Below are 27,862 nucleotides of genomic sequence, written 5' to 3'. Positions count from 1 at the left end.
AAAAATTAACAAAAAATTCTTACCCATTAGAGTCAATATTTAAAACATTACAATGCTTTAAAGAACAGTGCACTAATCACGAGATCAGATTTATCGCGCAGAAAAAGCATAAGTTGACATAAAACCTGTCAACTATAGGAAGACATTATACAGTTTAGATAATCATTTAAAGTACTGATAAAATTCAAATTTTAATAAAAACTTTACTGTCCAGAATTCCTACAAGAAAATGAAAACATCAATAGACTACAATCCATCCTTGGAAGTGATTTGACTTACAGTGGTCTGCTAGGACTCGGACCGTCAAGACTGGATTAACATTGCCTATAAGCTAAGTGTCTGGGAAGAGCAAGTAAATTGTTCACAGGTAATAGAATGACCAAGTTGTCAGCAGCAGCAGATGCCAACACATTAAAAAAAGCAACTTTTACACATTATAAGATGTTACATACAACATATCATCCCTATTTCACAATTAAACAGAGTAAATTCAAAGATAGACAATAAGCAACAATTGAAAAGTATTAAACAATTGTAAACACAGGTTCTTACCTCAAGGTTCTTGTGGTCGATCGGTCACCAATGACTCTTAAATCAGCAAACAATAGTGAAAAGGAAGCTTTTACAACACATCAATCTATCCAATCAGCATGAGGCAATACAAAAACATTATTAAATAAAATCACCACCACCCACTGATGGATATACTGATGTAACCGCCACAATTGATGTTGAAAGGGATGCAAAGGTATGTCTGAAAAGTACCAAAATGAATTAAGTGCAGAAGCACAATGCTTCTTCTATGCATTAAGATGTAAAGGAATTGGGTAAATATTGGTGTTGTCACATTCCAACTCAGATCATCCTCAAACTACTGATGCATCAAGTTAAACAGTGCCACCCATACGCCAAGTACAACCGTGCTGGAATTTCCACATTTGATGGGCATTCAATTCAAGTCTAACAAAATATTAGGATTTCTATCAACTTACCTCTGCATTTCCCCAAATGCTAACATTTTGGTGAGAAGTAAAAAATATTCTTCTACATACTTACAAAAGTCTGAAATCCCTCTTAGCTGAGTACATTTTACTGGGACAAACTTGCAACAAATACAAAGAAATATTAAAAGGCAGGCCTAAAGTTATAGCTCCCCATACCTTTGAATATTTTGTGTTTGATTCCTCGAGGTTTCAATGCATGTAACACTCCTTCAATTTCCATTTAAACTAGTAAAAGAAATCACCATTAACTGAACTATTTGATAATCTTTGTTTTACACTACAAAAATCAAAGCTACTTCAACATTAATGTGGCTTCTCAAAAGAAGTTACTTTCGTTTTAAAAGGAAAGGGTTTCAATGAAAACATTTAAAAGGTGAGATTTGATGACACAGCAAATGCAAAATAGCAAAGGAAAGAGGAAGGAGAAGATAAGCTGATTGGGTCTTACCTCATATTCTTCAGACTCATCAGTGCTCTAAATGGACACCCCCTGTTAAACTGAACGGCTGACAGCAACAGTCTGAGTGACTGCAGCAAATACATTACAATATAAGAATCAAAACATGCAAAGGTTGACTGTGCAAGTATTAAGGAATCCCAATGTTCTAAATCATTGCATTAAACTGCAAGTACGGAAGTAAGAAGATTGGTCACGATCGTGAAAACAAACTAGGCTTTAAACAACGACCAGCTGCACCTTTGCATATTTCTCGAAGGGGGCATCCATGAATTTTATAAAGAAGAAACTGAAGCTCATACTTACATCCTATCCATGCATTTTCACAAGTTCTCAGTTCATCTTGCTTTAGTCACCATATGATCTCTATCATAATGGTGGGGGTCAATGAATAGATTAGCTTTAAGGGCATGTACATTATTCCGTGCATGTTATATGGTATATGTTTTTGGATTTCCCCTGCCCTAGTTTCTTCATCTAGACTCAAATCTATGCCTATAGTTCAATCGTACCACATAACACCACTTACTTTTCCACTAGGCAGTAGCTCTAGGGCAGGGCTCTAAACTTTCTTCCTTCTCAAATTTGTCGTCTTAAAATTTCTAGATTTGATTCCTATACTATTAAGTTTGGTTACTAAATGCACTATAAGCAATACTAAGCTGACAATGCATTAAAAGGTACAAATATCCACTGGTCTATCAACTGATACTCAAAATGGTTTTAGAACTAATACTGACTTCCTATGACTAAATCAGACATGAAAAATGTATCCCCCTTACAATTCATTTCTAAGTACTCCTGAGAAAATCAGATTATACACGCAAATATACGGTATGGATTCATTTATTTTATGTCGCCTTGTAATTCTAACTTAAAATGGGCCTAATGCAACATCCATCCATATATTAAAGGTTGCAAGGGTAAACTGCTGACTGCCTCAATCTTACAAAGAAAAGCTAATGACAGCAAATATTTTAATGAACTATCAGTTTTTTAAAGTGAAAATGTGTGTAGTTCTCGTGCTCGTATTTGTAGAAATAAAATAAATTTTGGTGCTACCTTGTGAGTATCTCTGAATTTGCTAATTTCTCGAGAAATTAGATCTCGTTTGTCCTCTTCCATTTCCATTGCACTTATGTCATCCTGGAAAACAAAACACAAGAGTTATCTAAATAAACCGTTTTTAATTGCAACTTCTCCTTGGTTATGATAGTGACACAAATGGAGACGGCTGTAAATACATAGTATCCAGAAAGAGAAAGATTAAGTTGATGTTTTGGGTAGAAATCCTTTACCAGACCTGAAAGGGAAGACAGTCAAGTACAGGTAAAGATCCTGGGTCAAGTATACAAAGAACGCCTTGCATTTCTACAGATCCTTTCACGACCTCAGGACATCCCAAAGCGCTTTACAACCAATGAAGTGCTTTTGAAGTGTAATATAGGAAATGTGGCAGTAATTTGCAAACAGCAAGTTCCCAAAACAGCAATGAAATAAATGACCAAATAATCAAGTTTTTAAAGTACTGATGGGGGGAAAAATGTTGGCCAGGAGAACTCCCCATGTTCATCTTCGAATCATGCCTTGGGGTCTTTTACATCCACCCGAGGGGGCAGACAGGGCCTCGGATTATTGTCTCCTCTGAAAAACTCCCTCAGTAATGCATTGAAGTGTCAGCCCAGATTATGCGCTAAAATCTCTGGAGTGGGATTGGAACCAAGAGATACTCATAGACACAAATAGACTGAACAGCCCGTGAACAGCTTTTTTTTTTAAAGTGCTGATGTCTATTACTTTTTTCTAGGCCCCATTCAATTGAAATCAGTAACTTACACATATTTTCTCCAATCTAGTACTGTATTCAATACTTACCTCTATAATGGAGAGACCAAACACAGGCTGGGTTACTACTTGCATGGATATCTCAATTATGCCCGCCACACAATCCTGACCTCAGTAATTCACCCCTTTGTGCTCAGCTGTGCAGTTACAGCCAAAGACAATAAAAATTGCATCACATCGCCTTCCTGGGACCTCTGGAATTCCTCGATCAGAACTTGGCAACTTAAGATCTGAACTGTTTACCAATTTTCCTAATAGTTTCTCAATGATATATCACTTTGCTGCCTATTTTGGACTGGTCTTACTTGCCTTTAACACTTCACAACCTGACTTCAATGCTTCTATCATCCATCCATCACTTTCATCTCCTCCAGCTTTTAAAAATAGAAATAATCCATTCACAGGCATTTCCCATTACTAACAAATCGTCATGCTCTGATTTAGGATGCGTCAGTGAGTAGCACCCTCGCCTCGGAGTCAGAAGGTTGTGGGTTCAAGTCCCACTCCAGGGACTTGAGCACAAAAATCTAGGCTGACATTCCAGTGAGTGGGCTGCACAGCATGGCAGTAAAGAGTGCACTTAAACAGTGTGTTTTATTTGGGAATTTAGAGAGAGTGGGGAATTCAGAGAAGAGGGAGGAAAGGAGTTGCTGCTTTTTGCCTCCACTGCTTGTAGTGCTGTGTTACAGGGAGAATTTAATTTCATTTACCCATAACTTAATCTAGATCAAATAAGTAGTCAATAAACTAAACTGTAAACTAAGTTACTTAAACACAAATGTAATTAAATAAAACAAGGTCATATAGGGATGGCAGTGCAGGTGGTGTGCCACAACTGCAGCATGTGGGAGTTTGTGGAGAGCTTTGTGATCCCAGACAACCATGTTTGCAGTAAGTGCCTGCATCTTGAGCAGCTTCAGCTCAGAGTTTTTGAGCTGGAGTCTGAGGTGCAGACATTGCAGGGCATCAGGAATGGGGAGAGTTACCTGGACACTTTGATCCAGGAGGCAGTCACACCTCTAAGGTTAGGTAGTAGTGCAGGTCTGGTTAGTGGTCACAGACAGGAGGATGTGACTGCCACTCAGGCAGGTAAGGGGACCCCAGGTGCAGTGCTGGAGGAGCCTCAGCCTTTGCCCTTATCCAACAGGTATGAGGTTCTTGCTGCCTATGTGGATGAGGGCGGATTCTGCAGGATGGATGAGCGAGCTGACCATGGCACCATGGTGCAGGAGGCCATTCAAGTGGGGGGAGTGAAAGGGAATGTAGTTGTGGTAGGGGACAGTATAGTCAGGGGGATAGGTACTGTTCTCTGCAGCCGCGATTGAGAGTTCCGACCAGGGTTAAGGACATCTCCTCGCGGCTGGAGAAGAACCTGGAGTGGGAGGGGGAGAATCCAGTTGTCGTACACCATGTAGGAACCAACAACATAGACAGAACTAGGAATGAGGTTCTGCTGAGGGAGTTTGAGGAGCTAGGATCCAAATTTTAAAAAAGAACCTCAAAGGTAATAATCTCTGGATTGTTACCTGAGCCACGTGCAATTTGGCACAGGGACAAACAGATTAGAGGATTAGAGTGGTGTGGGAGGAAGGGGTTTTAGTTCATGGGGCACTGGCACCAGTACTGGGAAAATAGGGAGCTGTTCCATTGGGACAGACTCCACTCCGGGCTGGAACCAGTGTCCTGGCGAATCGAATAACTAGGGCAGTAAACAGGGCTTTAAACTAATGAAGGGGGGGTGGGAGGTTTCAGGAAAGAGTAAACTTAAAAGCAGCAAGAGAAATGTCAAGGGTTGAGAGCAGAGCAGAGTTTTGGGTAAAAATAAGCAGAGTGGGTCATGAAGGGACAGAGTGAGTAACAAAGGTAATAGGGCATCGGTGACCAAGGTGACATCAGGGAAATAGAAATAAGTCAAAGCTAAAGGCACTATATCTGAATGCGTAAAGTATTCCCGATGAAATAGATGAATTAATAGCGTAGATAGAAATTAACAGGTTTGATCTAATAGCCATAATGGAGACGTGGTTGCAAAGTGACCAAGGTTGGGAACTAAATATTCCAGGATACTTAACTCTTAGAGGAGAAAGGCAAAATGGAAAAGGAGGAGGGGTAGCCCTGATAATAAAGGAGGGGATAAAGACAGTAGAGAGAAAGGATCTTAGCTCCGAAAATCTAGAAGTAGAATCAGTTTGGGTGGAGCTAAGAAACAGCAAGGGGCAGAAAACATTGGTTGGAGTTGTTTATAGGCCCCCAAACAGTAGTTGTAATGTAGGGCAGAGTATAAATCAGGAAATTAGAGGCGCATGTAACAAGAATAATACTGTAATCATGGGGGACTTTAATCTACATATAAACTGGGCAAACCCAAATTTGCAGTAATAGTGTGGAGGACGAATTCATGGAATGTATACAAGATAGTTTTCTAGATCAGTATGTTGAGGAACCAACTCGGGAACAGGCTATTTTAGATCGAGTATTGTGCAATGAGAAAGGGTTAATTAATAACCTTATAGGAAAGGGGCCTTTAGGGAAGAGTGGCCATAATATGATAGAATTTTATATTGAGTTTGAAAGTGATTTAGTTAAATCCAAAACTAGGGTCTTAAACCTAAACAAAGCAAACTACGTAGGTATGAGGGGCGAGCTGACCAAGGTAGATTGGGAAACTATATTAAAAGGTATGATGGTAGAGAAGCAATGGCTAGCATTTAAAGAATTAATACATAATTTATAACAAATATACATTCCTTTAAGGCACAAAAACCCCAGAGGAAAAGTGGTCCAACCGTGGCTAACAAGTTATAAAGATAGTATTAAATCAAAGGAAGAGGCATATAATGTTGACAAAAATAGTAAGCCTGAGGATTGGGAGTATTTTAGAATTCAGCAAAGGAGGACCACAAAATTGATAAGGAAAGAGAAAAAGAGTATGAGAGTAAATTAGCAAGAGACATAAAAACAGATGGTAAGAGTTTCTATAGGTATGTAAATAGGAAGAGATTAGTGGAAGTAAATGTGGGCCCATTAGAGGCAGAGACAGGGAAATTATAGTGGGCAATAAGGAAATTGCAGAGACATTAAACAAATACTTTGTATCTGTCTTCACGGTAGAAGACAAAAAAATTCCAGAAATAATGGGGAACCAAGGGTCCAGAGAGAGTGTGGAACTTAAAGAAATCAGTATAAGTAAAGACATAGTACTGGAGGAATTAATGGGACTAAGTGGGGACAAATCCCCTGGACCTGACGACCTGCATCCTCAGGTTTTAAGAGGTAGCTGCAGAGATAGTGGATGCACTGGTATTAATCTTCCAGAATTCCCTAGATTCTACAACAGTCCCAGGATTGGAAGGTAGCAAACATAACCCCACTATTTAAGAAAGGAGGAAGAGAAAAAACAGGGAACTATGGGCCAGTTAGCCTGACATCAGTAGTAGGCAAAGTGCTAGAATCGATCATTAGGGACATGGTAACATGGCACTTTGAAAAGCATAATATAATCAGGCAGAGTCAACATGGTTTTAATGAAAGGGAAATCATGTTTGACAAATCTTTGAGTTTTTTGAAGATGTATCTAGTAGGATGGATAAGGGGGAACTAGTAGATGTGGCGTATTTGGATTTTCAAAAAGCATTCGATAAGGTGCCACACAAGGTTATTACACAAAATTAGGGCTCACGCGTGGGGGTAATTGTTAGCCTGGATTGAGGATTGGTTAATGGACAGAAAACAGAGAGTAGGAATAAAAGGGACTTTTTTGGGTTGGTAGGCTGTAACTAGCAGGGTACGCAAGGATCAGTGCTTGGGCCTCAGCTATTTACGATCTACATCAATGACTTAGATGAAGGGACTGAGTGTAACGTATCCAAGTTTGCTGATGATAAAAAGTTAGGAGGGAAAGTAAGCTGTGAAGAGGCTGCAGAGATATAGACAGGTTGGCTTGAGTGGGCAAGAACATGGCAAATGGAATACAATGTGTGGAAGTGTGAAGTTATACACTTTGGTAGGAAAAACAAAAAAGCAGAATATTTTATAAATGGTGAGAGACTGGGAAATGTTTACACTCAGGAGGGACCTGGGTGCCCTTGTACATGAATCACAACGTTAACATGCAGGTACAATAAGCAATTAAGAAAGCAAATGGTAAGTTAGCTTTTATTACAAAGGGATTAGAGTACAAGAGTAAAGAAGTCTTGCTACAATTATACAGGGCATTGGTGAGACCACACCTGGAGGACTGTCTACAGTTCTGGTCTCCTTACCTAAGGAAGGATATACTTGCCATAGAGGGAGTGCAATGAAGGTTCACCAGACTGGTTCCTGGGATGAGGGGCTTGCCCTATGAGGAGAGATTGAGTAGACTAGGCCTATATTCCCTAGCATTTAGAAGAATGAGAGGTGATCTAATTAAAACATAGAATTCTTAAGGGGTTTGACAGGATTAATGCCGAGACAATGTTTCCCCTGGCTGGGAAATCTAGAACACGGGGTCACAGTCTCAGAATAAGGGGTCGGCCATTTAAGACTGAGATGAGGAAAAATTTCTTCACTCAAAGTGTTGTGAATCTTTAGAATTCTCTGCCCCAGAGAGCTGTGGATACTCGGTCATTGAGTATATTCAAGGCAGAGGTCAATAAATTTGGGGGAACTAAAGGAATCAAGGGATATGGGGATAGTGCGGGAAGGTGGAGTTGAGGAAGATCAGCCATGATCTTGTTGAATGGCGGAGCAGGCTCAAAGAGCCTACTCCAGCTTCTATTTCTTATGTTCTTATGTACTGAAGGAGTGCTGCAGTCGGAGATGCCGTCTTTCAATTGAGATGTTAAACTGAGGAGGCCCCGCCTGCTCTCTCAGGTGGACTTGAAAGACCCCATGGCACTATTTCGAAGAAGAGCAGGGGAAGTTATCCCCGGTGTCCTGGTCAATATTTATCCCTCAATCAACATCACTAAAAAACAGATGATCTAGTCATTATCACATTGCTGTTTGTGAGAGCTTGCTGTGCGCAAATTGGCTGCCACGTTTCCTACATTACAACAGTGACTACACTTCAAAAGTACTTCATTGGCTGTAAAGTGCTTTGGGAGGTCCGGTGGTCATGAAAGGTGCTATATAAATGCAAGTTTGTCTCTCTACCCACTAATGAGGCAATAGCACTAAGAACAGTTCTTTCTGAAACTGCACGCCTAAATCACAGCAAAATCAGTGACTAATAAATCAAAGACATGGTTGCCAGGGTGAGACAGTTGACATCGTAGCTTGGACAGCCCTGGCATACAAATGGCTTTTGTATTTTGAGTTTGCAAAACATGAACCCATCATTGAGTTTTCAGACGTGGATGGACCTCCGTACTTGCAACATTCCTGGTTTACATTTCCAGTATTTGCAGCTTTCTTTTCAGTCATGCACTGCTGTCACAGCATCAATCACGTATTTCATTTCTTGTCCCATGCTTATTTTGTCCAAAGATATGAAAGTTTTTTTTTTTTTTTTTTAAGTTGCTTATTCCAAACCTTTCTTCTGATCGACAGTCCCATTTGCATAGTGACCAATTCATTAAGTGGTTTAGGAGTCTAATTGTGGTCTGTAGTTCAGTTGGTCGAAAATAATGTGTGGGGCAGTGGGAAATGAGCTCAGCATTCAACTAACCCTCTGCATGCATCCTTGCCTTATTAATTCCCAGTTCTAAACTTACACCATTACGTATGGACTTGGTCAAGCCTTTCTCTTGCCTTTTCCGCTCTCCATCACTGCACCCTGGCTAGTGGCAGATGTAGGAGGACTGAGCCTCTCTCGCCTCTGCCAGCATGTTTTTGTAACGCGACAATGAGACACACAAGAGTACTGTGACTGCATACGAATTTTACCTCCCTGATGCAAAGTCGCTGGTCTCAATACAGCACCTCCAATAGATTGCATGATGAAGCATAATGAAAACCATTAAACTGTCACCACAGCATCAACATGAGCATTTTATTAAAATTTGCAGATGTTTATTTTATTTTAATGTGTGTTCCCGAGATGTGGACAACACTGGAAAGGCAGGATTTACTGCCCATCCCTAGGTGTTTCGGGAGCACTATAGTATGGAACTGGAGTCACATGTAGCCAGATCGTGCAAGAATGCAAAGCCCTTTCTCTGAAGGATACGTACAAAGTATTTGGGTTTCTGTGACAATCTTACAGCTTTCATGCCCATTGTCCAGTGCTCGCCCACAAATTACCAGATTTTAAACATTTAATTTCACAAGTTGCCACCGAAGGATTTGAACGTGTGATTTCTGGGTTGCGAGTCCAATAGGCTACTGCTGCCACTCAACAAATGTATGAGTTTTCATTACTTCTACATGATCGCATGAGTCAACATACAGGGATATTATAGAAGTCTACTCTGCAATCTCATCCTAGAAAAAAGAGGGAAATCAAAGCTCACTATGATGCAAAAACATTCAACAATCTTTAAATGCAACAAGGAGTTATCACAACCCACAAACCTTGCTATACTGTTGTACACCATGACATGTACAGTCGTGTTGGAATGCGTTCTACATAATGATAAAGTCACACAAGCTCCTGTCAAATTAAAAAAATATCTTTCTTTTTGCAAAGGAGTTCAAATCACTATTCTTTTCCTCCCAAGCCAGAAAGTGGCTGGCCAACCTGTCCACAGGCCTTTATCAATGTTGCTGAGAATTAGGTGCTAAATGTTAAGGTGGCCTTAGAGCACAGCAATTCTGCTTCCTTCCCATAGGACACACCCCATGTATTGCAGCTGAGATTAGAAACTTGGCAAAGTGAAGGTAGGGGAACAAATCAAACCAAACCTATATCCCACCATCCATTGGTATAACTCTATACTGCCTAAAGCTCACTTCACACTACACTAATGCTGTACACAGTCCGCTACTCCAGTCTTTCTAAACAGTAGCCAAACAATTGGCTTCTCACAGTACCAAGTGTCTCACACCCAAAATCACAAAGACCCACTCTGTGGCTGCCGTGGTGCATCATTCATCCTCAGTAGTTTCTGCAGCATTTGATGCAGTGAACCACACAGCCCTCCAATGCCTCCTCTCGCTGATTCTCCAAATCCACAGGATTGTGCCAGCATCGTTCCATTCCATTACCTGAACACAGCCAGTCAATCTCCAGCAAGGGCTTCTCTTTCCTCCTCATAGTCACCAAGGAGAAGATACTCTGCTTACTTATCAACACGCCATCACCAACCGGCCTGGGCTCAGATTTCATGATGTGCATTGCCAGATTCACCTCTCCACTATTCTACTGCCTCCATCCCGTCAGACTGCTTGCCAGACACCAAGTCCTGACAGAGTCACAACTTTCTCCAGCTCAGAATTTGGAATATTGGAGCCATAGTCTTTCGCCACAGCACAAATCTGCTCTTTTTGCACTGACATCCCTCTTCCTGACTGTGCAAACTGGCTGAACCAGACTGTTTGTAAACTGAGCTTTAAACCACTTACTTTCACCTCCAACCTGCCAGGTCTCCCACGCCAACCCCTCTACCACTGAAACCCTTATACGTGCCTCTGCTGCCTCTGGATTCAACTGTAACACAACACCCCTCACCACTTCTCGCTGACCGACCGACACTGGCTCTCTATAATCAACACACTAAATTCAAAAATCTTTGCGCGCATCTATAAGTCCCTCCATGGCCCTGATCCATCCGATCTGTGCAATTTCCTTCAGCCTTGAATCCCATCACAAACACCGTTCCTCTGCATATGGCCTTCTGTGGCTCCCTAAACCCCAGCCCAACATAGTGGCAGAGTCTTCAGTCATATCATGTGCACTCTCAAAATCCCCGGCTAAACTCTAGAAAGCTATTGCTTCAACCTAGCTATGTCACACCTCCTCATCCTTCCCTCCCTGCTCAGCACGTGTTCCCGTTATACTCATCAAGTTTCTTTATATTAAAGGTGTTCTTTCAATGAAAGTTCTTTATCTGATAGAATGACTGTTTCTTGTTTAGACTACAAATTAACATTACACCTATTGATACAAATACCCGTTTGAAAAGCTCCAGGTTACTTGCCCTCCCCGAACAATACAAATACTTCCCCACATCAGTATAACGAGAGTGAGTTGCACTTTTCATACTCAGGATATTTACATCATCAATTTAGGAAGGATTAAAACAAAGAAAAGTCAACAGCAGAGATCAATGTTCACTTTAATAAGACATCAAATACCAATACCTCCTCTTTCTTCTCCTTTTTCTTCTTTCTAGGATGTGCATCTTGATCTTGAGACGGTGCATTTAGCTCACTGGAGTACTCTCTTATTAACCCTTCGATTGCCCCCTTCACAATCTGATCTCTTCTCTTGGTTTCCTCATCCACAACATCGTCTGATGAATCCTCGGCTTTCGTATCCTTCAGGACGCAACAAGAATCAAAATGATCACATCCAACATGAAGGATTGTTCACAAAACCAAACCGCTTGCAGCAAATAGCACTTTCCCATTCTTCTTATACACTCACTAGTGCCAGCATGCAGCATTGTATTTCAAGAGGCAGGATTTTGCCTTTATCTTTTAAATCAGCCCCATTTGTGATCATGCAACCTAACATCAGTCTCTGGATTTGGATTTCTGAGCATGGCCCACTTTGCCTTCAAAGTCCATCTATTCAAATGTGAAACTCATGTGCCATATACTATAAATTCATTTCTTGCTTGAAATATTTTTTCTGAGAGACAATTTTCTCCGCTACCATCCTACTTGGAACTCCTTTTATAAGTCCAGTTATACAGTCATTGGTGTGAAGCAGCACGGTCTAACTTTGTGCCCGAGTAGCCATTAATTAGGTGTGAGCCTAATGGCAAAAATTGGGCTGTTTAACAGCAAAAAGCATCACAGCATGACCATGCCCTCGTCTGACATCGATTGATGCAGAATGGGAATTTCATTTTGGTCCTGCCGAGTGCTTCCCACCACTACGGGTTCAAAATGATAAAGATATATGCTCTCCCTGAAGCCCCAAGCCTATACAGTCCTGACACTATTCTCCCTCCCCGCTGAACTCCGCTCAAAGTAAAAATGTTGGGTTTTAATTTCTTGAACATAAACACCACCCCCCGCCCCCCGCCCCAAAAGACTAGGCTTCAAGTCTATTTTCCAATGAAGGATTTCTTTCATTTTAGAAATAATACTCAATTTCCTTTCCTTTACCAAACTTCTTTCCCTAACAGAGTTATAACGGCACAGAAGGAGGCCATTCGGCCCATCGAGTCCGTGTCGGCTCTCTGTAGAGCAATCCAGTCAGTCCCATTCCCCCGCTCTATCCCCGTAGCCCTGCAAGTTTATTTCCCTCAAGTGTCTATCCAGTCTCCCCTTGAAAACATTGAGTGTCTCCGCTTCCACCACTTCCGTCGGCAGCAAGTTCCAGGTCCTCAGCACTCTCTGCGTAAAAAAGTTTTTCCTCACGTCTCCCCTGTACCTCTTGCCCAAAACCTTAAACCTGTGTCCCCTGGTCCTTGTACCATCAACTAGTGGAACAGCCTTTCCTCGTCTAGCCTATCCAAACCCGTCATAATCTTGTACACCTCTATCAAATCACCCCTCAACCTCCTTTGCTCCAATGAAAACAAATCCAGCTTCTCCAACCTGTCCTTGTAGTTAAGATCCCCCATCCCCAGAACCATTCTGGTAAATCTCCTCTGCACTCTCAAGGGCCTTCACATCCTTCCTAAAGTGTGGTGACCAGAACTGGATGCAATACTCCAGTTGTGGCCTAACCAGCGCTTTATAAAGGTTCAGCATAACTTCTCTACTTTTGTACTCAGTACCTCTATTTATGAAGCCCAAGATCCCATATGCTTTGCTAACCACTCTCTCAATATGTCCTGCCACCTTCAGGGACATTTGCAAATTAACTCCCAGGTTCCTCTGTCCCTGCACACTCTTTAAAACTGTGCCATTAAGTGTATATTGCCTCTTCCTGTTCCTTCTGCCAAAATGCATCACCTCACACTCCTCTGTATTAAATTCCATCTGCCCATTCTGCTAGCCTTTCTATGTCCTGTTGCAGTCGATTGATGATATCACTGTTTGCCACACCCCCACGTTTGGTGTCATCGGCAAATTTTGAAATTCTACTCTGTATTCCAATATCCGGGTCATTTATATATATCAAAAAATGCAGTGGTCCCAGCACTGACCCTTGGGGAACACCGCTGTCTACTATCCTCCAGTCTGAAAAACAGCCATTTACCACAACTCGCTGTTTTCTGTCCTTAAGCCAATTCCTTATCCAAGCTGCCACTGACCCACATATTCCATGAGCCTCAATTTTGTTAACCAGCCTTCTATGTTCAAAAAAGGTGGTAGAGAAAAAGCGGGGAATTATAGCCTGACATCGGTAGTGGGGAAAATGCTAGAATCTATTATAAAAGATGTAATAGCAGAGCACTTGGTAAGCAGTGACAGGATCGGACAAAGTCAACATGGATTTACAAAAGGTAAATCATGCTCGACTAATCTACTGGAATTTTTTGAGGATGTAACTGGTAAAATAGATAAGGGAGAACCAGTGGATGTGGTGTATTTGGACTTTCAGAAGGCTTTCGATAAGGTCCCACACAAGAGATTAGCGTGCAAAATTAAGGCACATGGGATTGGGGGCAAGGTATTGAGTTGGATAGAGAACTGGTTGGCGGACAGAAAGCAAAGAGTTGGAATAAATGGGTCGTTTTCCGAGTGGCAGGTAGTGACTAGTGGGGTACCGCAAGGATCGGTCCTAGGACCCCAGCTGTTCACAATATATATTAATGATCTGGACGAGGGAATTGGATGTAATATCTCCAAATTTGCAGACGACACAAAGCTGGGTTGGAGGGTAAGCTGTGAGGAGGATGTCGTGAAACTCCAGTACGATTTGGACAGATTGGGTGATTGGGCAGAAACATGGCAAATGCACTATAATGTGGATAAATGTGAGGTTATCCACTTTGGTGGCAAAAACAGGAAGGCAGATTATTATTTGAATGGCAATAGATTGGGAGAAGGGGAAGTGCAAAGAGACCTGGGTGTTCTTGTGCACCAGTCGCTGAAGGTAAGCATGCAGGTGCAGCAGGCGGTTAAGAAGGCAAATGGTATGTTGGCCTTCGTAGCAAGAGGGTTCGAGTACAGGAACAAGGATGTCTTGCTACAGTTGTACAGGGCCTTGGTGAGACCGCACCTTGAGTATTGTGTGCAGTTTTGGTCACCTTACCTGAGGAAGGATGTTCTTGCCATGGAAGGAGTGCAGCGAAGATTCACCAGGCTGATACCTGGGATGGCAGGAATGACATATGAGGAGAGATTGTGTTGATTGGGATTATACTCACTGGAGTTTAGAAGATTGAGAGGGGATCTCATCGAAACCTATAAAATTCTGTCAGGGCTGGACAGATTAGATGCAGGAAGGATGTTTCTGATGGCCGGGGAGTCCAGAACCAGGGGTCATAGTCTAAGGATAAGGGGTAAGCCATTTAGGACTGAAATGAGGAGGAATTTCTTCACCCAGAGAGTGGTGAACCTGTGGAATTCTCTGCCACAGAGGGCGGTGGAGGCCAGTTCATTAAGTATATTCAAGAAAGAGTTGGATATATTTCTTAAGGCTAAAGGGATCAAGGGATATGGGGAGAAGGCAGGGACAGGGTACTGAATTTGGATGATCAGCCATGATCTCATTGAATGGCGGAGCAGGCTCGAAGGGCCGAATGGCCTACTTCTGCTCCTATCTTCTATGTTTCTATGTAGTACTTTGTCAAACGCCTTCCGAAAATCCATGTAGACAACATCCATTGCATTCCCTTCATCAATCCTCCGTTACTTCATCAAAAAATTCAATTGGATTAGTCAAACACGATCTGCGTTTTACAAATCCGTGTTGGCTCTCCTTAATTAGCTTAAGTCTCTCCAAGTGCCCGTTAACTGTTTCCTTAATTATTGTTTGTAAAACTTTACCCACCACTGATGTTAAACTGACTGGCCTGTAGTTACTAGGATTGTCCTTACACCCTTTCTTGAACAATGGCGTCACATTTGCCACTTTCCAATCCCTCAGGCACCTCCCCCGTATCTAGGGAAGATTGGAAAATTATGGCAAGCCCTTCCGCTATCTCCTCCCCCAATTCCCTTAGCAACCTGGGATGCAAGCCATCTGGACCAGGCGACTTATCCACTCTAAGCATACCCAGCCTTTCTAACACCCTGTCTATCAATTTTCACCCCTTCCATTGCTTCTACCTTTTCCACTTCTACCGATATTTTGTCAGCATCCACCTCCTTAGTAAACACAGATACAGAGTAGTCATTGAGTATTCTAGCCTTGCCCTGCACCTAAGCATACATCATCTTCTTTGTCCCTAATAATAGCATATCTGCTGTTACTGGGTAAAAGATGCCATCATTTCTTATGGCAATCCAGTACCAGCAAAAGAACATACGCACGATACTACAGAAACCAGACTTGTTACACTTCAAACGATTAGTGAGAACTGCGAGACAGCGGTTACATTTCACTTTTTCAAATTGCGAATGTAAAGCTTATAGAAATACAACATACTCCATTGACTCCTTTCTTTTTGGCCTTCCACTCATCCAGCTGGGCTTTGGTCTTGGCATCTACTTTCACAAGCAGTTTCTTGTCTCCTACTTGAAGCTCGTGCAACAGCCTTAATGCACGGAGTGTGGATTCCGGTTCTTTGTACTCACAGAAACCAAATGCTACCAGAGAAATAAAAGATGACATGTTTACACCAACGACATATCACAAAATTTAATTTTAAAGTTGCCAAAACTGTAATAATTTCAGTGCATATCATTTATCCCCATTATTAAGTGTCTAAAGAAAATAGATTCTGAAATCACAGGGATAAAAAGGTAGGCTTTGCATTTTTGTACAAGGTCTAATTTTCAAAAAAACTAGGTCCACCAAAAAAGAATATACTGTGGTCAATGTTCCGTGAGCTGCATTCTGTTCTGCGAGGCCTGTTTCTTTTAATTTAAATTTCAGCGCATGTGCAATATTTACAATGGAAAAGCCGGTGAGTGGCCTGCGTGGGACCTTTCTCATTACTGCACAGCTTAGAGGGAACACTGACTGTGGTATATTATCCCATACGGATGCTGAATAGTCAGGCTTCATATCTTTTTTAAAAAATTTGTTTATGGGATCAGGGCGTCACTGGCAAGGCCAGCATTTATTGCCCATCCCTAGTTGCCCTTGAGAAGGTGGTGGTGAGCCACCGCCTTGAACTGCTGCAGTCCGTGTGGTGAAGGTACTCCCACAATGCTGTTAGGGAGGAAGTTCCAGGATTTTGACACAGTGACGATGAAGGAACGGCAATAAAGTTCAAGTCAGGATGGTGTGCGAGTTGGAGGGAAACTTGGAGGTGGTGGTGTTCCCATGCGCCTGCTGCCCTTTAAATTCTAGGTGGAAGAGGTCGCGGGTTTGGGAGGTGCTGCCGAAGAAGCCTTGGCGAGTTGCTGTAGTGCATCTTGTAGATGGTACACACTGCAGCCACGGTGCGCTGGTGGTGGAGGGAGCGAATGTTTACGATGGTGGATGGAGTGCTGATCAAGCAGGCTGCTTTGTCCTGGATGGTATCGAGCTTCTTGAGTGCTGTTGGAGCAGCACTCATCCAGGCAAGTGGAGAGTATTCCATCACACTCCTTACTTGTGCCTTGTAGACGGTGGAAAGGCTTTGGGGAGTCAGGGGGTGAGACACCCGCCGCAGAATACCTAGCCTCTGACCTGCTCTTGTTGCCACAGTATTTATGTGGCTGGTCCAGTTAAGTTTCTGGTCAATGGTGACCCCCAGGATGTTGATGGTGGGGGATTCGACGATGGTAATGCCATTGAATGTCATGGGGAGGTGGTTAGACTCTCGCTTGTTGGAGATAGTCATTGCCTGGCACTTCTGTGGCGCTAATGTTACCTCCCACTTATCAGCCCAAGCCTGAACGTTGTCCAGGTCTTGTTGCATGTGGGCATGGACTACTTCATTATCTGTGGCGTTGTGAATGGCGCTGAACACTGTGCAGTCATCAGCGAACATCCCCATTTCTGACCTTATGTTGGAGGGAAGGTCATTGATGAAGCAGCTGAAGATGGTTGGGCCTAGGACACTGCCCTGAGGAACTCCTGCAGCAATGTCCTGGACCTTCAACCACCACAACCATCTTCCTTTGTGCTAGGTATGACTCCAGCCAGTGGAGCGTTTCCCCCCCGATTCCCATTGACTTCAGTTTCACTAGGGCTCCTTGATGCCACACTCGGTCAAATTCTGCCTTGATGTCAAGGGCAGTCACTCTCACCTCACCTCTGGAATTTAGCTCCTTTGTCCATGTTGGGACCAAGGCTGTAATGAGGTCGGGAGCCGAGTGGTCTTGGCGGAACCCAAACTGGGCATCAGTGAGCAGGTTATTGGTAAGTGCCGCTTGATAGCACTGTCGATGACACCTTCCGTCATTTTGCTGATGATTGAGAGTAGACTGATGGGGCAGTAATTGGCCGGGTTAGATTTGTCCTGCTTTTTGTGGGCAGGACATACCTGGGCAGTTTTCCACATTGTCGGATAGATGCCAGTGTTGTAGCTGTACTGGAACAGCTTGGCTAGAGGCGCAGCTAGTTCTGGAGCACAAGTCTTCAGCACGATAGCCGGGATGTTGTCGGGGCCCATAGCTTTCGCTGTATCCAGTGCGCTCAGCCGTTTCTTGATATCACGTGGAGTGAATTGAATTGGCTGAAGACTGGCTTCTATGATGGTGGGGACCTCGGGAGTAGGCCGATATGGATTATCCACTCGGTACTTCTGGCTGAAGTTGGTTGCAAACGCTTCAGCCTTGTCTTTTGCACTCACGTGCTGGGCTCCACCATCATTGAGGATGGGGATATTCTTGGAGCCTCCTTCTCCCGTTAGCTGTTTAATGGTCCGCCACCATTTACGACTGGATGTGGCAGGACTGCAGAGCTTTGATCTGATCCGTGGATTGTGGGATCGCTTAGCTCTGTCTATAGCATGCTGCTTCCACTTTTTAGCATGCATGTAGTCCTGTGTTGCAGCTTCCCCAGGTTGGCACCTCATTTTTAGGTACGACTGGTGCTCCTGGCATGCTCTTCTACACTCATTGTTGAACCAGGGTTGGACCCCTGGCTTGATGGTAATGGTAGAGTGAGGGATATGCCAGGCCATGAGTTTACAGATTGTGGTGGAATACAATTCTTCTGCTGCTGCTGATGGCCCACAGCGCCTCATGGATGCCCAGTTTTTGTGACTGGAAGCCTGTGTCCAGTGGGCTACCGCAGGGATCGGTGCTGGGTCGCTTGCTGTTTGTGGTCTACATTAATGATTTGGATGTGAATGTAAAAGGTATGATCAGTAAGTTCGCAGATGACAAAAATTGGTGGGGTGGTAAATAGCGAGGAGGGTAGCCTCAGTCTGCAGGGCGATATAGATGGGTTGGTCAGATGGGCGGAACAGTGGCAAATGGAATTTAACCCTGAAAAGTGTGAGGTGATGCATTTTGGAGGGACTAACAAGGCAAGGGAATACACAATGAATGGTAAGACCCTAGGAAAGACAGAGGATCAGAGGGACCTTGGTGTGTATGTGCATAGATCCCTGAAGGCAGCAGAACAGGTGGATAAGGTGGTGAAAAAGGCATATGGGATACTTGCCTTCATTAGCCGAGGCATAGAATATAAGAGCAGGGAGGTTATGATGGAGCTGTACAAAACGCTGGTTAGGCCACAGCTGGAATACTGTGTGCAGTTCTGGTCGCCACACTATAGGAAGGATGTGATTGCTTTGGAGAGGGTGCAGAGGAGATTCACCAGGATGTTACCTGGGCTGGAGTGCTTCAGCTATGAAGAAAGACTGGACAGGCTGGGGTTGTTTTCCTTGGAGCAGAGAAGGCTGAGGGGGAACCTGATTGAGGTGTACAAAATTATGAGGGGCATAGATAGGGTAGATAGAAAGGAACTTTTTCCCCTTAGTAGAGGGGTCAATAACAAGGGGGCACAGATTCAAGGTAAGGGGCAGGAGGTTTAGAGGGGATTTGAGGAAGAACTTTTTCACCCAGAGGGTGGTTGGAATCTGGAACTCACTGCCTGAAAGGGTGGTAGAGGCAGGAACCCTCCAACATTCAAGAAGCATTTGGATGAGCACTTGAAATGCCATAGTATACAAGGCTACGGACCAAATGCTGGAAAATGGGATTAGATTAGACAGGGCTTGATGGCCGGCGTGGACGTGATGGGCCTCTTTCTGTGCTGTATAACTCTATGACTCTATGAGTTTTGAGCTGCTAGATCTGTTCTGAATCTATCCCATTTAGCAGGGTCCTCCACAATGACTGTGCGGTGGTCACTGCTGTCATGGACAGATGCATCTGCGACAGGTAGATGTAAAAAGAAAGCATAGGGAATTAAGTCGAGTACAGAACCGACAGATTTCTATGAGGGGGAAAGGAAGGCATCCAAAACGAGAGCTCTCTGGATGAGTAAAGATGCAGAGATTAAAATGAGACAGAAAAAGGAGGCTTATGAGAATTGCAAGGTTCGTAACACAGTAGAGAACCAAGCTGAATATAGAAAGTACAGAGGAGATCTAAAAAAGGGAATAAGAGGGGCAAAGAGAGTGTGAGGATAGATTAGCAGCTAACTTAAAAAGGGAACCCAAAATTCTTATATAAACATATAAATAGTAAAAGGGTAGTCAAAGGAAGGGTGGGACTGATTAAGGACCAAAAAGTCAGGGGGAGATAGGGGAACAGATATGTAGGCAAATCTCAGAAGTGTGGTAATAATAGTAGGGGATTTCAACTTCCCCAATATTAACTGGGATAGTCAGAGTGTGAAAGGCTCAGAGGGTGCGGAATTCTTAAAGTGCATCCAGGAGAGCTTTTTGAGCCAGCATGTAAAAAGTCCTACAAGAGAGGGGGCGGTACTGGACCTAATTCCAGGGAATGTAGCCGGGCAAGTGGTAGAAGTGTATGTAGGAGAGATTTAAGGTAGTCATGGAAAAGGACAAAGATGGACCGGAAATAAAGGTTCTAAATTGGGGGAAGGCCGACTTTAATATGATAAGGCAGGATCTGGCCAAAGTGGATTGGGATAAGCTACTTGTAGGAAAATTCACATCAGAGCAGTGGGAGTCTTTCAGAAATAAAATAGAGAGAGTACAACGCCAACATGTTCCCGTAAAGGTCAAGGGTGGGACCAACAAGCCCAGGGAACCCTGGATGTCAAGGGATATACAAGAATGGATTAGGAAAAAAAGGGAGGCTTTTGGCAGATACAAAGGACTAAAAAAAGTGGAAGCCCTAGAGGAGTATAGAAAATGCAGGGGGGTACTTAAAGAAATTAGGAGAGCGAAGAGGGGGCATGAAAAAACACTGGCGGGCAAAATAAAGGAAAATCCCAAGGTGTTTTATAAGTATAATATTAAGGGCAAGAAGATAACCAGGGAAAGAGTAGGGCCCATTAGGGACCAAAGTGGCAATGTGTGTAGAGCCGGAAGATGTGGGTGAGGTTTTAAATGAGTATTTTGCATCTGTGTTCACTATGAAGGGCGATGTAGGCATAGAAATCAGGCAGGGGGATTGTGGTATATTTGAACAAATTAGTATCGAGGGAGGAGGTACTTGCGGTTTTAGTGGGCGTAAAAGTGGATAAATCCCCAGGCCCAGACGAGATGTATCCCAGGCTGCTGTGTGAGGCAAGGGAGGAGATTGCAGGGGCTCTGACACAAATTTTCAGAACCTCTCTGGCCACAGGGGAGGTGCCAGAGGACAGCTAACGTAGTACCATTATTCAAAAAGGGTAGTAGGGACAAACCAGGGAATTACAGGCCAGTGAGCCCAACATCAGTGGTAGGGAAATTATTGGAAAAGATTCTGAGGGACATAATTAGTCTCCACTTGGAGAGGCAAGGATTAATCAAGCATAGTCAGCATGGCTTTGTCAGGGGGAGATCATGTCTAACCAATTTGATTGACTTTTTCAAGGGGGTGACTAGGTGTGTGGATGAGGGTAGTGCAGTTGATGTAAGCTACATGGACTTCAGTAAGGCTTTTGACAAAGTCCCGCATGGGAGACTGGTCAAGAAGGTAAGAGCCCATGGGATCCAGGGCAATTTGGCACATTGGATCCAAAATTGGCTTAATGACAGGAGGCAGAGGGTGATGGTCGAAGGTTGTTTTTGTGACTGGAAGCCTGTGTCCAGTGGTGTACTGCAGGGATTAGTGCTGGGTCCTTTGCTGTTTGTAGTGTACATTAATGATTTAGATATGAATGTAGGAGGTATGATCAGTAAGTTCGCAGATGACACGAAAATTGGTGGAGTGGTAAATAGCGAGGAGGGAAGCCTCAGGCTACAGGACGATATAGACGGGTTGGTCAGATGGGCAGAACAGTGGCAAATGGAATTTAACCCTGAAAAGTGTGAGGTGATGCATTTTGGGAGGACTAACAAGGCAAGGGAATACACAATGAATGGTATGATCCTAGGGAGGACAGAGGATCAGAAGGACCTTGGTGTGCATGTACATAGATCCCTGAAGGCAGCAGAACAGGTAGATAAGGTGGTTAAAAAGGCATATGGGATACTTGCCTTCATTAGCCAAGGCATAGAATATAAGAGCAGGGAGGTTATGATGGAGCTGTACAAAACGCTAGTTAGGCCACAGCTAGAATACTGTGTGCAGTTCTGGTCGCCACACTATAGGAAGGATTTGATTGCATTGGAGAGGGTGCAGAGGAGATTCACCAGGATGTTACCTGGGCTGGAGCGCTTCAGCTATGATGAGAAACTGGACAGGCTGGGTTGTGTTCCTTAGAGCAGAGAAGGCTGAGGGGGGACCTGATTGAGGTGTACAAAATTATGAGGGGCATAGATAAGGTAGATAGAAAGGAACTTTTCCCCTTAGTAGAGGGGTCAATAACCAGGGGGCATAGTTTCAAGGTTAGGGGCAGCAGGTTTAGAGGGAATTTGAGGAAAAACTTTTTCCCCCAGAGGGTGGTTGGAATCTGGAACTCACTGCCTGAAAGGGTGGTAGAGGCAGAAACCCCCACAACATTCAAGAAGCATTTAGATGAGCACTTGAAACGTCATAGTATACAAGGCTACGGACCAAGTGCTGGAAAATGGGATTAGAATAGACAGGGCTTGATGGCCGGCACGGACACGATGGGCTGAAGGGCCTCTTTCCGTGCTGTATAACTCTATGAGGGTCTTCTTGTGGAGGCAGAGGGCATTGGTGAGGTACTAAATCAGTACTTTGTATCTGTCTTCACTAGAGAAGAGGATGCTGCCAATGTAGCAAAGGAGGAGGCATCACAATATTGGTGAGGATAAAAATAAATAAAGAGGATGTACTTAAAAGGTTGGCAGCAAGTAGAAAAGTCACCTGAGGGAAGTAAGGGTGGAAATTGCAGAGGCTCTGGCCACAATCTTCCAATCCTCCTTAGATATGGGAGTGGTGCCGGAGGACTGGAGGATTGAAAATGTTCAAAAAAGGGGAGTGGGATAAACCCGGCAACTACAGGCCAGTCAACCCAACGTCGGCGGGAAACTTCGAGACATTAATACAGGACAAAATTAACTAGCACTTGGAAAAGTATGGGGTCTTAAATGAAAGTCAGCACAGATTTGTTATGTCTGACTAACTGGATCAAGCTCATCAAGATGAAGTGACGGAGAGGGTGGATGAGGGTAGTGCAGTTGATGTTGTGTATATGGACTTTCAGAAGGAGTCTGACAAAGTACCACATAATAGACAGGTTAGCAAAATTAAAGCCCTTGGGATTAAAGGGACAGTGGCAGCATGGATACAAAATTGGCTATGGGACAGAAAGCAGAGAGTAGCGAACGGTTGTTTTTCAGACTGTGACGTATGTAGTGATGTTCTCCAGGGGTCAGTGTTGGGCCACTGCTCTTTTTGATATATATTAATGACCGGGACTTGAGTATACAGGGCATCATTTCAAAGTTTGCAGATGACATGAAACTCGGAAATGTAGTAACCAACGAGGAGGATAGTAACAGACTCTAGAGGACATAGGGGTCCAGGAACAGAAAGCCCTGGGCGTGTATATACACAAATCTGTGTGTGTGGCTGGACAATTTGAGAAGGCTGCTAAAAAAGCATATGCGATCCTTGGCTTTATAAATAGATGGAGAGTACAAAAGCAAGAAAGTTATGCCCAACCTTTATAAAACACTGGTTAGGCCCCAGCTGTAGTATTGTGTTCAATTCTCGGCACCGCACTTTAGGAAGAATGGCAAGCCCTTCGAGAGGATGCAGAAGAGATTTACTAGAATGGTACCAAGGATGAGGGACTTCAGTTATGTGGAGAGACTGGAGAAGCTGGGGTTGCTCTCATTAGTGCAGAGAAGGTCAAGAGGAGATTTGATAGAGGTGTTCAAAATCATGGAATAAGGAGAAACTGTTTCCAGCGGCAGAAGGGTTGGTAACAAGAGGACATAGATTTAAGGTGATTGGCAAAAGAACCAGAGGCGGCCTGAGGAAAAAATATTTACGCAGCGAGTTGCTGTGATCTGGAATGCGCTGCCTAAAAGGGCGGTGGAAACAGATTCAATAGTAACTTTCAAAAGGGGATTAGATAAATACTTGAAGGGATAAAATTTACAGGGCTATGGGGAAAGGGCAGGGGAGTGGGACTAACTGGACAGCTCTACCAAAGAGCTGGCACAGGCAGGATGGGATGAATGGCCTCCTTCTGTATCTTTCTATGATTCTACAACTTTCATACAGCAAGGTTCCACAGAACAGCACATGAATGACAAGATGACAGACAAGATTGTTGCGGTAGCAGGGCATCTAACAGCATCTGCCATTAGTTAGACTTGTCCTTGCACATTTAGGTTTTTAATTTTCTGCGAGAAAGTTGCTGAAAGTGCGAGCTGATAATGTCGCAGCAAGGGAAACTGGGCATTTGGGACCCAAGCAAACAGGGCACGCAACTGAGTATCTCCGTAACCAATCAGATTGAAGGATTGAGAGATGCACAGTGCAAGGACTGAGAAGGAAGTGTAAATTAGAGTGGGTTAATTCATTGTCAAATCAGGTACAGAAAGAGAAAGAGAGCGAGGGAAGGAAAGGCTGGATTCAGAAAGAGAGAGAAAAGACAGAAAGGAGAAGTAAAAAAAAAATTTTTTTAATTTTTTAAATCTCCAGCAATTAAACCTGAAGGAATAAGACTCCACACTTGTAAAGTTAATTTTCCGTGCTGAAGGAGTTGTTTGGCAGTTACACTCGGCATGTTGCTAAAAGGGTCCTTAAACTTGAAATGGACAAGACTTGACTTTCTGCAATGAGTTTAGTTCATATCTGCCATGCAAATACAGCAACTTCACGCCATTCACTGCCATGTCAATGGTGAGCCGGACAGCGAGATGCAGTTTTCACAAAGCTAATGGTGGAGCGGCACAACTCAGACAGCAACTTTTGGATATTTGAGTTTAACCGCGCATCTGCCCCTCGCCTGAAGTTGCTGTACCGTTTGTGCATAAATAACAGCAAGCGCCATTAGCCTCACCGTTCTTTTGACAGGAAAATCTGGGCCAATCTGTTTTTAGTGGCATTAGTTGAGGGAGAAATGTTGGTCACCAGGAAATCTCCCCTCTTCCTTGAAAAGCACCACGTGAACATATACATCCACCCGAGCAGACAAAAGGGGTCTCAGTTAAGCATCTCAGCTGAAAGAGAATGCACCTCCAACAATGCAGTACTTTCCCAGTACTTTGCTGAACTATCGGCCTAGAATAATGGGGCTTGAACCCACGACCTTCCGATTCAAAGTTTGAGTGCTACCAAATGAGTCAAGCTAACCCAATAGTTGTAGTTCGGAACCACCATGGCAATCAAAAGTGATTTTGTCTTTTGGGAACCACCCGGTGCACGCTCAACAGCTTCCAACACTTTAGCAGAGATAGAAAATACAATGCATGTCCCACCACTCCCAACATGGTATTTTGGAACAATCTGTGATTAAACACTTCAACAACCCAAGTACTTGTTTAAAATTAGAACATGTGGAGAATATGTAACAATATCACTAACAAGCAGACTCAAGCAACAGCTCAATTGGTGAAATCTGGCAAACAACTGCTGGTAGAACTCAGAATTGGAACTGCAGACTATACATACCTTGCAACTTGCCTGAAGCTCCTTGGACTCTCTTCCAGCTTAAAACCAAGCCACATTTCTACAAATTGAGAGGATTATTGCAATATCTTTCACAAAATAAATTGCACTCATTCAAGACACAGCTTATTATCATTTGAAAGTTTACTTGCATACATGAAAATAAATATTACACCTATGTAATTAAAAGATAAATGTTGATCTGATTTAAATTCAACATTTTTACACTCATTCTGCTGTTTTACTTGGATGTGCACTTGAAGCACCATAACCTACAGGGCTACGGACCAAGAGCTGGAAAGTGGGATTCGGCCGGATAGCTCTTTTTCAGCCGGCAGACAGGATGGGCCGAATGGCCTCTCTCTGTCCTGTAAATTTCTATGATTCTGGTAAATGCAAGCATTAGCTTTTACCCGCTAGTAATCACACACTTGCACAATTCACCACATTAGATTGAGGTTTCTCTTTCTAATTTGCACGGTACAAAACAGGCATCACAATTGTTTCAGTAATCTGGGGTTGGGAGACACATGGGTCAGTTTTACTGCACAACCCGTACTTGAACGTAAGTATGTACACACACCAGGATTGGGGGGCGGGGTGGCTAGGGAAGGGAGAGGACGACAGGATTATACTTCACTGTCATGTCCCTATGGTTAAATAGCCCACCAACAGTAAATGTCTAGGCTCAAACGCAAAGAATGGTCACTTGGGCAAAGGACAAGGTGGCGACCACCATCCACACTTGGCCAAGGGACGAGGTGACTCCCACCATCCACACTTGGCCAAGGGACGAGGTGGTGAGCACCATCCACACTTGGCCAAAGGACGAGGTGGTGACCACCATCCACACTTGGCCAAGGGACGAGGTGACTCCCACCATCCACACTTGGCCAAAGGACAAGGTGGTGACCACCATCCACACTTAAACAAGGGACGAGGTGGTGACCACCATCCACACTTGGCCAAAGGACGAGGTGACTCCCACCATCCACACTTGGCCAAAGGACGAGGTGACTCCCACCATCCACACTTGGCCAAGGGATGAGGTGGTGACTACCATCCACACTTGGCCAAAGGACGAGGTGGTGACCACCATCCACACTTGGCCAAGGGACGAGGTGACTCCCACCATCCACACTTGGCCAAGGGACGAGGTGGTGACCACCATCCACACTTGGCCAAGGGACGAGGTGGTGACCACCATCCACACTTGGCCAAGGGACGAGGTGGTGACCACCATCCACACTTGGCCAAGGGACGAGGTGGTGACCACCATCCACACTTGGCCAAGGGATGAGGTGACTCCCACCATCCACACTTGGCCAAGGGACGAGGTGACTCCCACCATCCACACTTGGCCAAGGGACGAGGTGGTGACCACCATCCACACTTGGCCAAAGGACAAGGTGGTTACCACCATCCACACTTGGCCAAGGGACGAGGCGACTCCCACCATCCACACTTGGCCAAGGGACAAGGTGGTGACCACCATCCACACTTGGCCAAGGGACGAGGTGGTGACCACCATCCACACTTGGCCAAGGGACGAGGTGGTGACCACCATCCACACTTGGCCAAGGGATGAGGTGACTCCCACCATCCACACTTGGCCAAGGGACAAGGTGACTCCCACCATCCACACTTGGCCAAGGGACAAGGTGGTGACCACCATCCACACTTGGCCAAGGGACAAGGTGGTTACCACCATCCACACTTGGCCAAGGGACGAGGTGACTCCCACCATCCACACTTGGCCAAGGGACGAGGTGACTCCCACCATCCACACTTGGCCAAGGGACGAGGTGGTGACCACCATCCACACTTGGCCAAAGGACGAGGTGACTCCCACCATCCACACTTGGCCAAGGGACGAGGTGACTCCCACCATCCACACTTGGCCAAAGGACGAGGTGACTCCCACCATCCACACTTGGCCAAGGGACGAGGTGGTGACCACCATCCACACTTGGCCAAAGGACGAGGTGACTCCCACCATCCACACTTGGCCAAGGGACGAGGTGGTGACCACCATCCACACTTGGCCAAGGGACGAGGTGGTGACCACCATCCACACTTGGCCAAGGGACGAGGTGGTGACCACCATCCACACTTGGCCAAGGGACGAGGTGGTGACCACCATCCACACTTGGCCAAGGGACGAGGTGGTGACCACCATCCACACTTGGCCAAGGGACGAGGTGGTGACCACCATCCACACTTGGCCAAGGGACGAGGTGGTGACCACCATCCACACTTGGCCAAGGGACGAGGTGGTGACCACCATCCACACTTGGCCAAAGGACGAGGTGACTCCCACCATCCACACTTGGCCAAGGGACGAGGTGGTGACCACCATCCACACTTGGCC

At 44.4% G+C, this 27,862-nt stretch overlaps 1 protein-coding gene across 1 annotated transcript in view; it reads right to left on the bottom strand.

Moving 5' to 3' along the window:
- rbm25b (RNA binding motif protein 25b) overlaps positions 1-27,862 on the bottom strand; it is a gene marked incomplete at its 5' end in the record, with an annotated part of 71,290 nt that overhangs the window by 32,841 nt on the left and 10,587 nt on the right. The window contains 6 exons of the mRNA XM_086002359.1: positions 1,057-1,102; positions 1,818-1,827; positions 2,524-2,607; positions 11,530-11,706; positions 15,884-16,044; positions 25,495-25,552. Coding sequence (XP_085858485.1) covers positions 1,057-1,102; positions 1,818-1,827; positions 2,524-2,607; positions 11,530-11,706; positions 15,884-16,044; positions 25,495-25,552 — 536 coding nt within the window. The remainder of the gene's footprint in view (positions 1-1,056; positions 1,103-1,817; positions 1,828-2,523; positions 2,608-11,529; positions 11,707-15,883; positions 16,045-25,494; positions 25,553-27,862) is intronic.

The sequence above is a fragment of the Somniosus microcephalus genome, chromosome 12, assembly GCF_052327205.1.
Source record: "Somniosus microcephalus isolate GS21.2 chromosome 12, FLI_Smic_1.0, whole genome shotgun sequence".
NCBI classification, from domain to species: Eukaryota; Metazoa; Chordata; class Chondrichthyes; order Squaliformes; family Somniosidae; genus Somniosus; species Somniosus microcephalus.
Note: the sequence above shows the minus strand (reverse complement) of the source record. Positions and strands in the feature narration are given on the sequence as shown.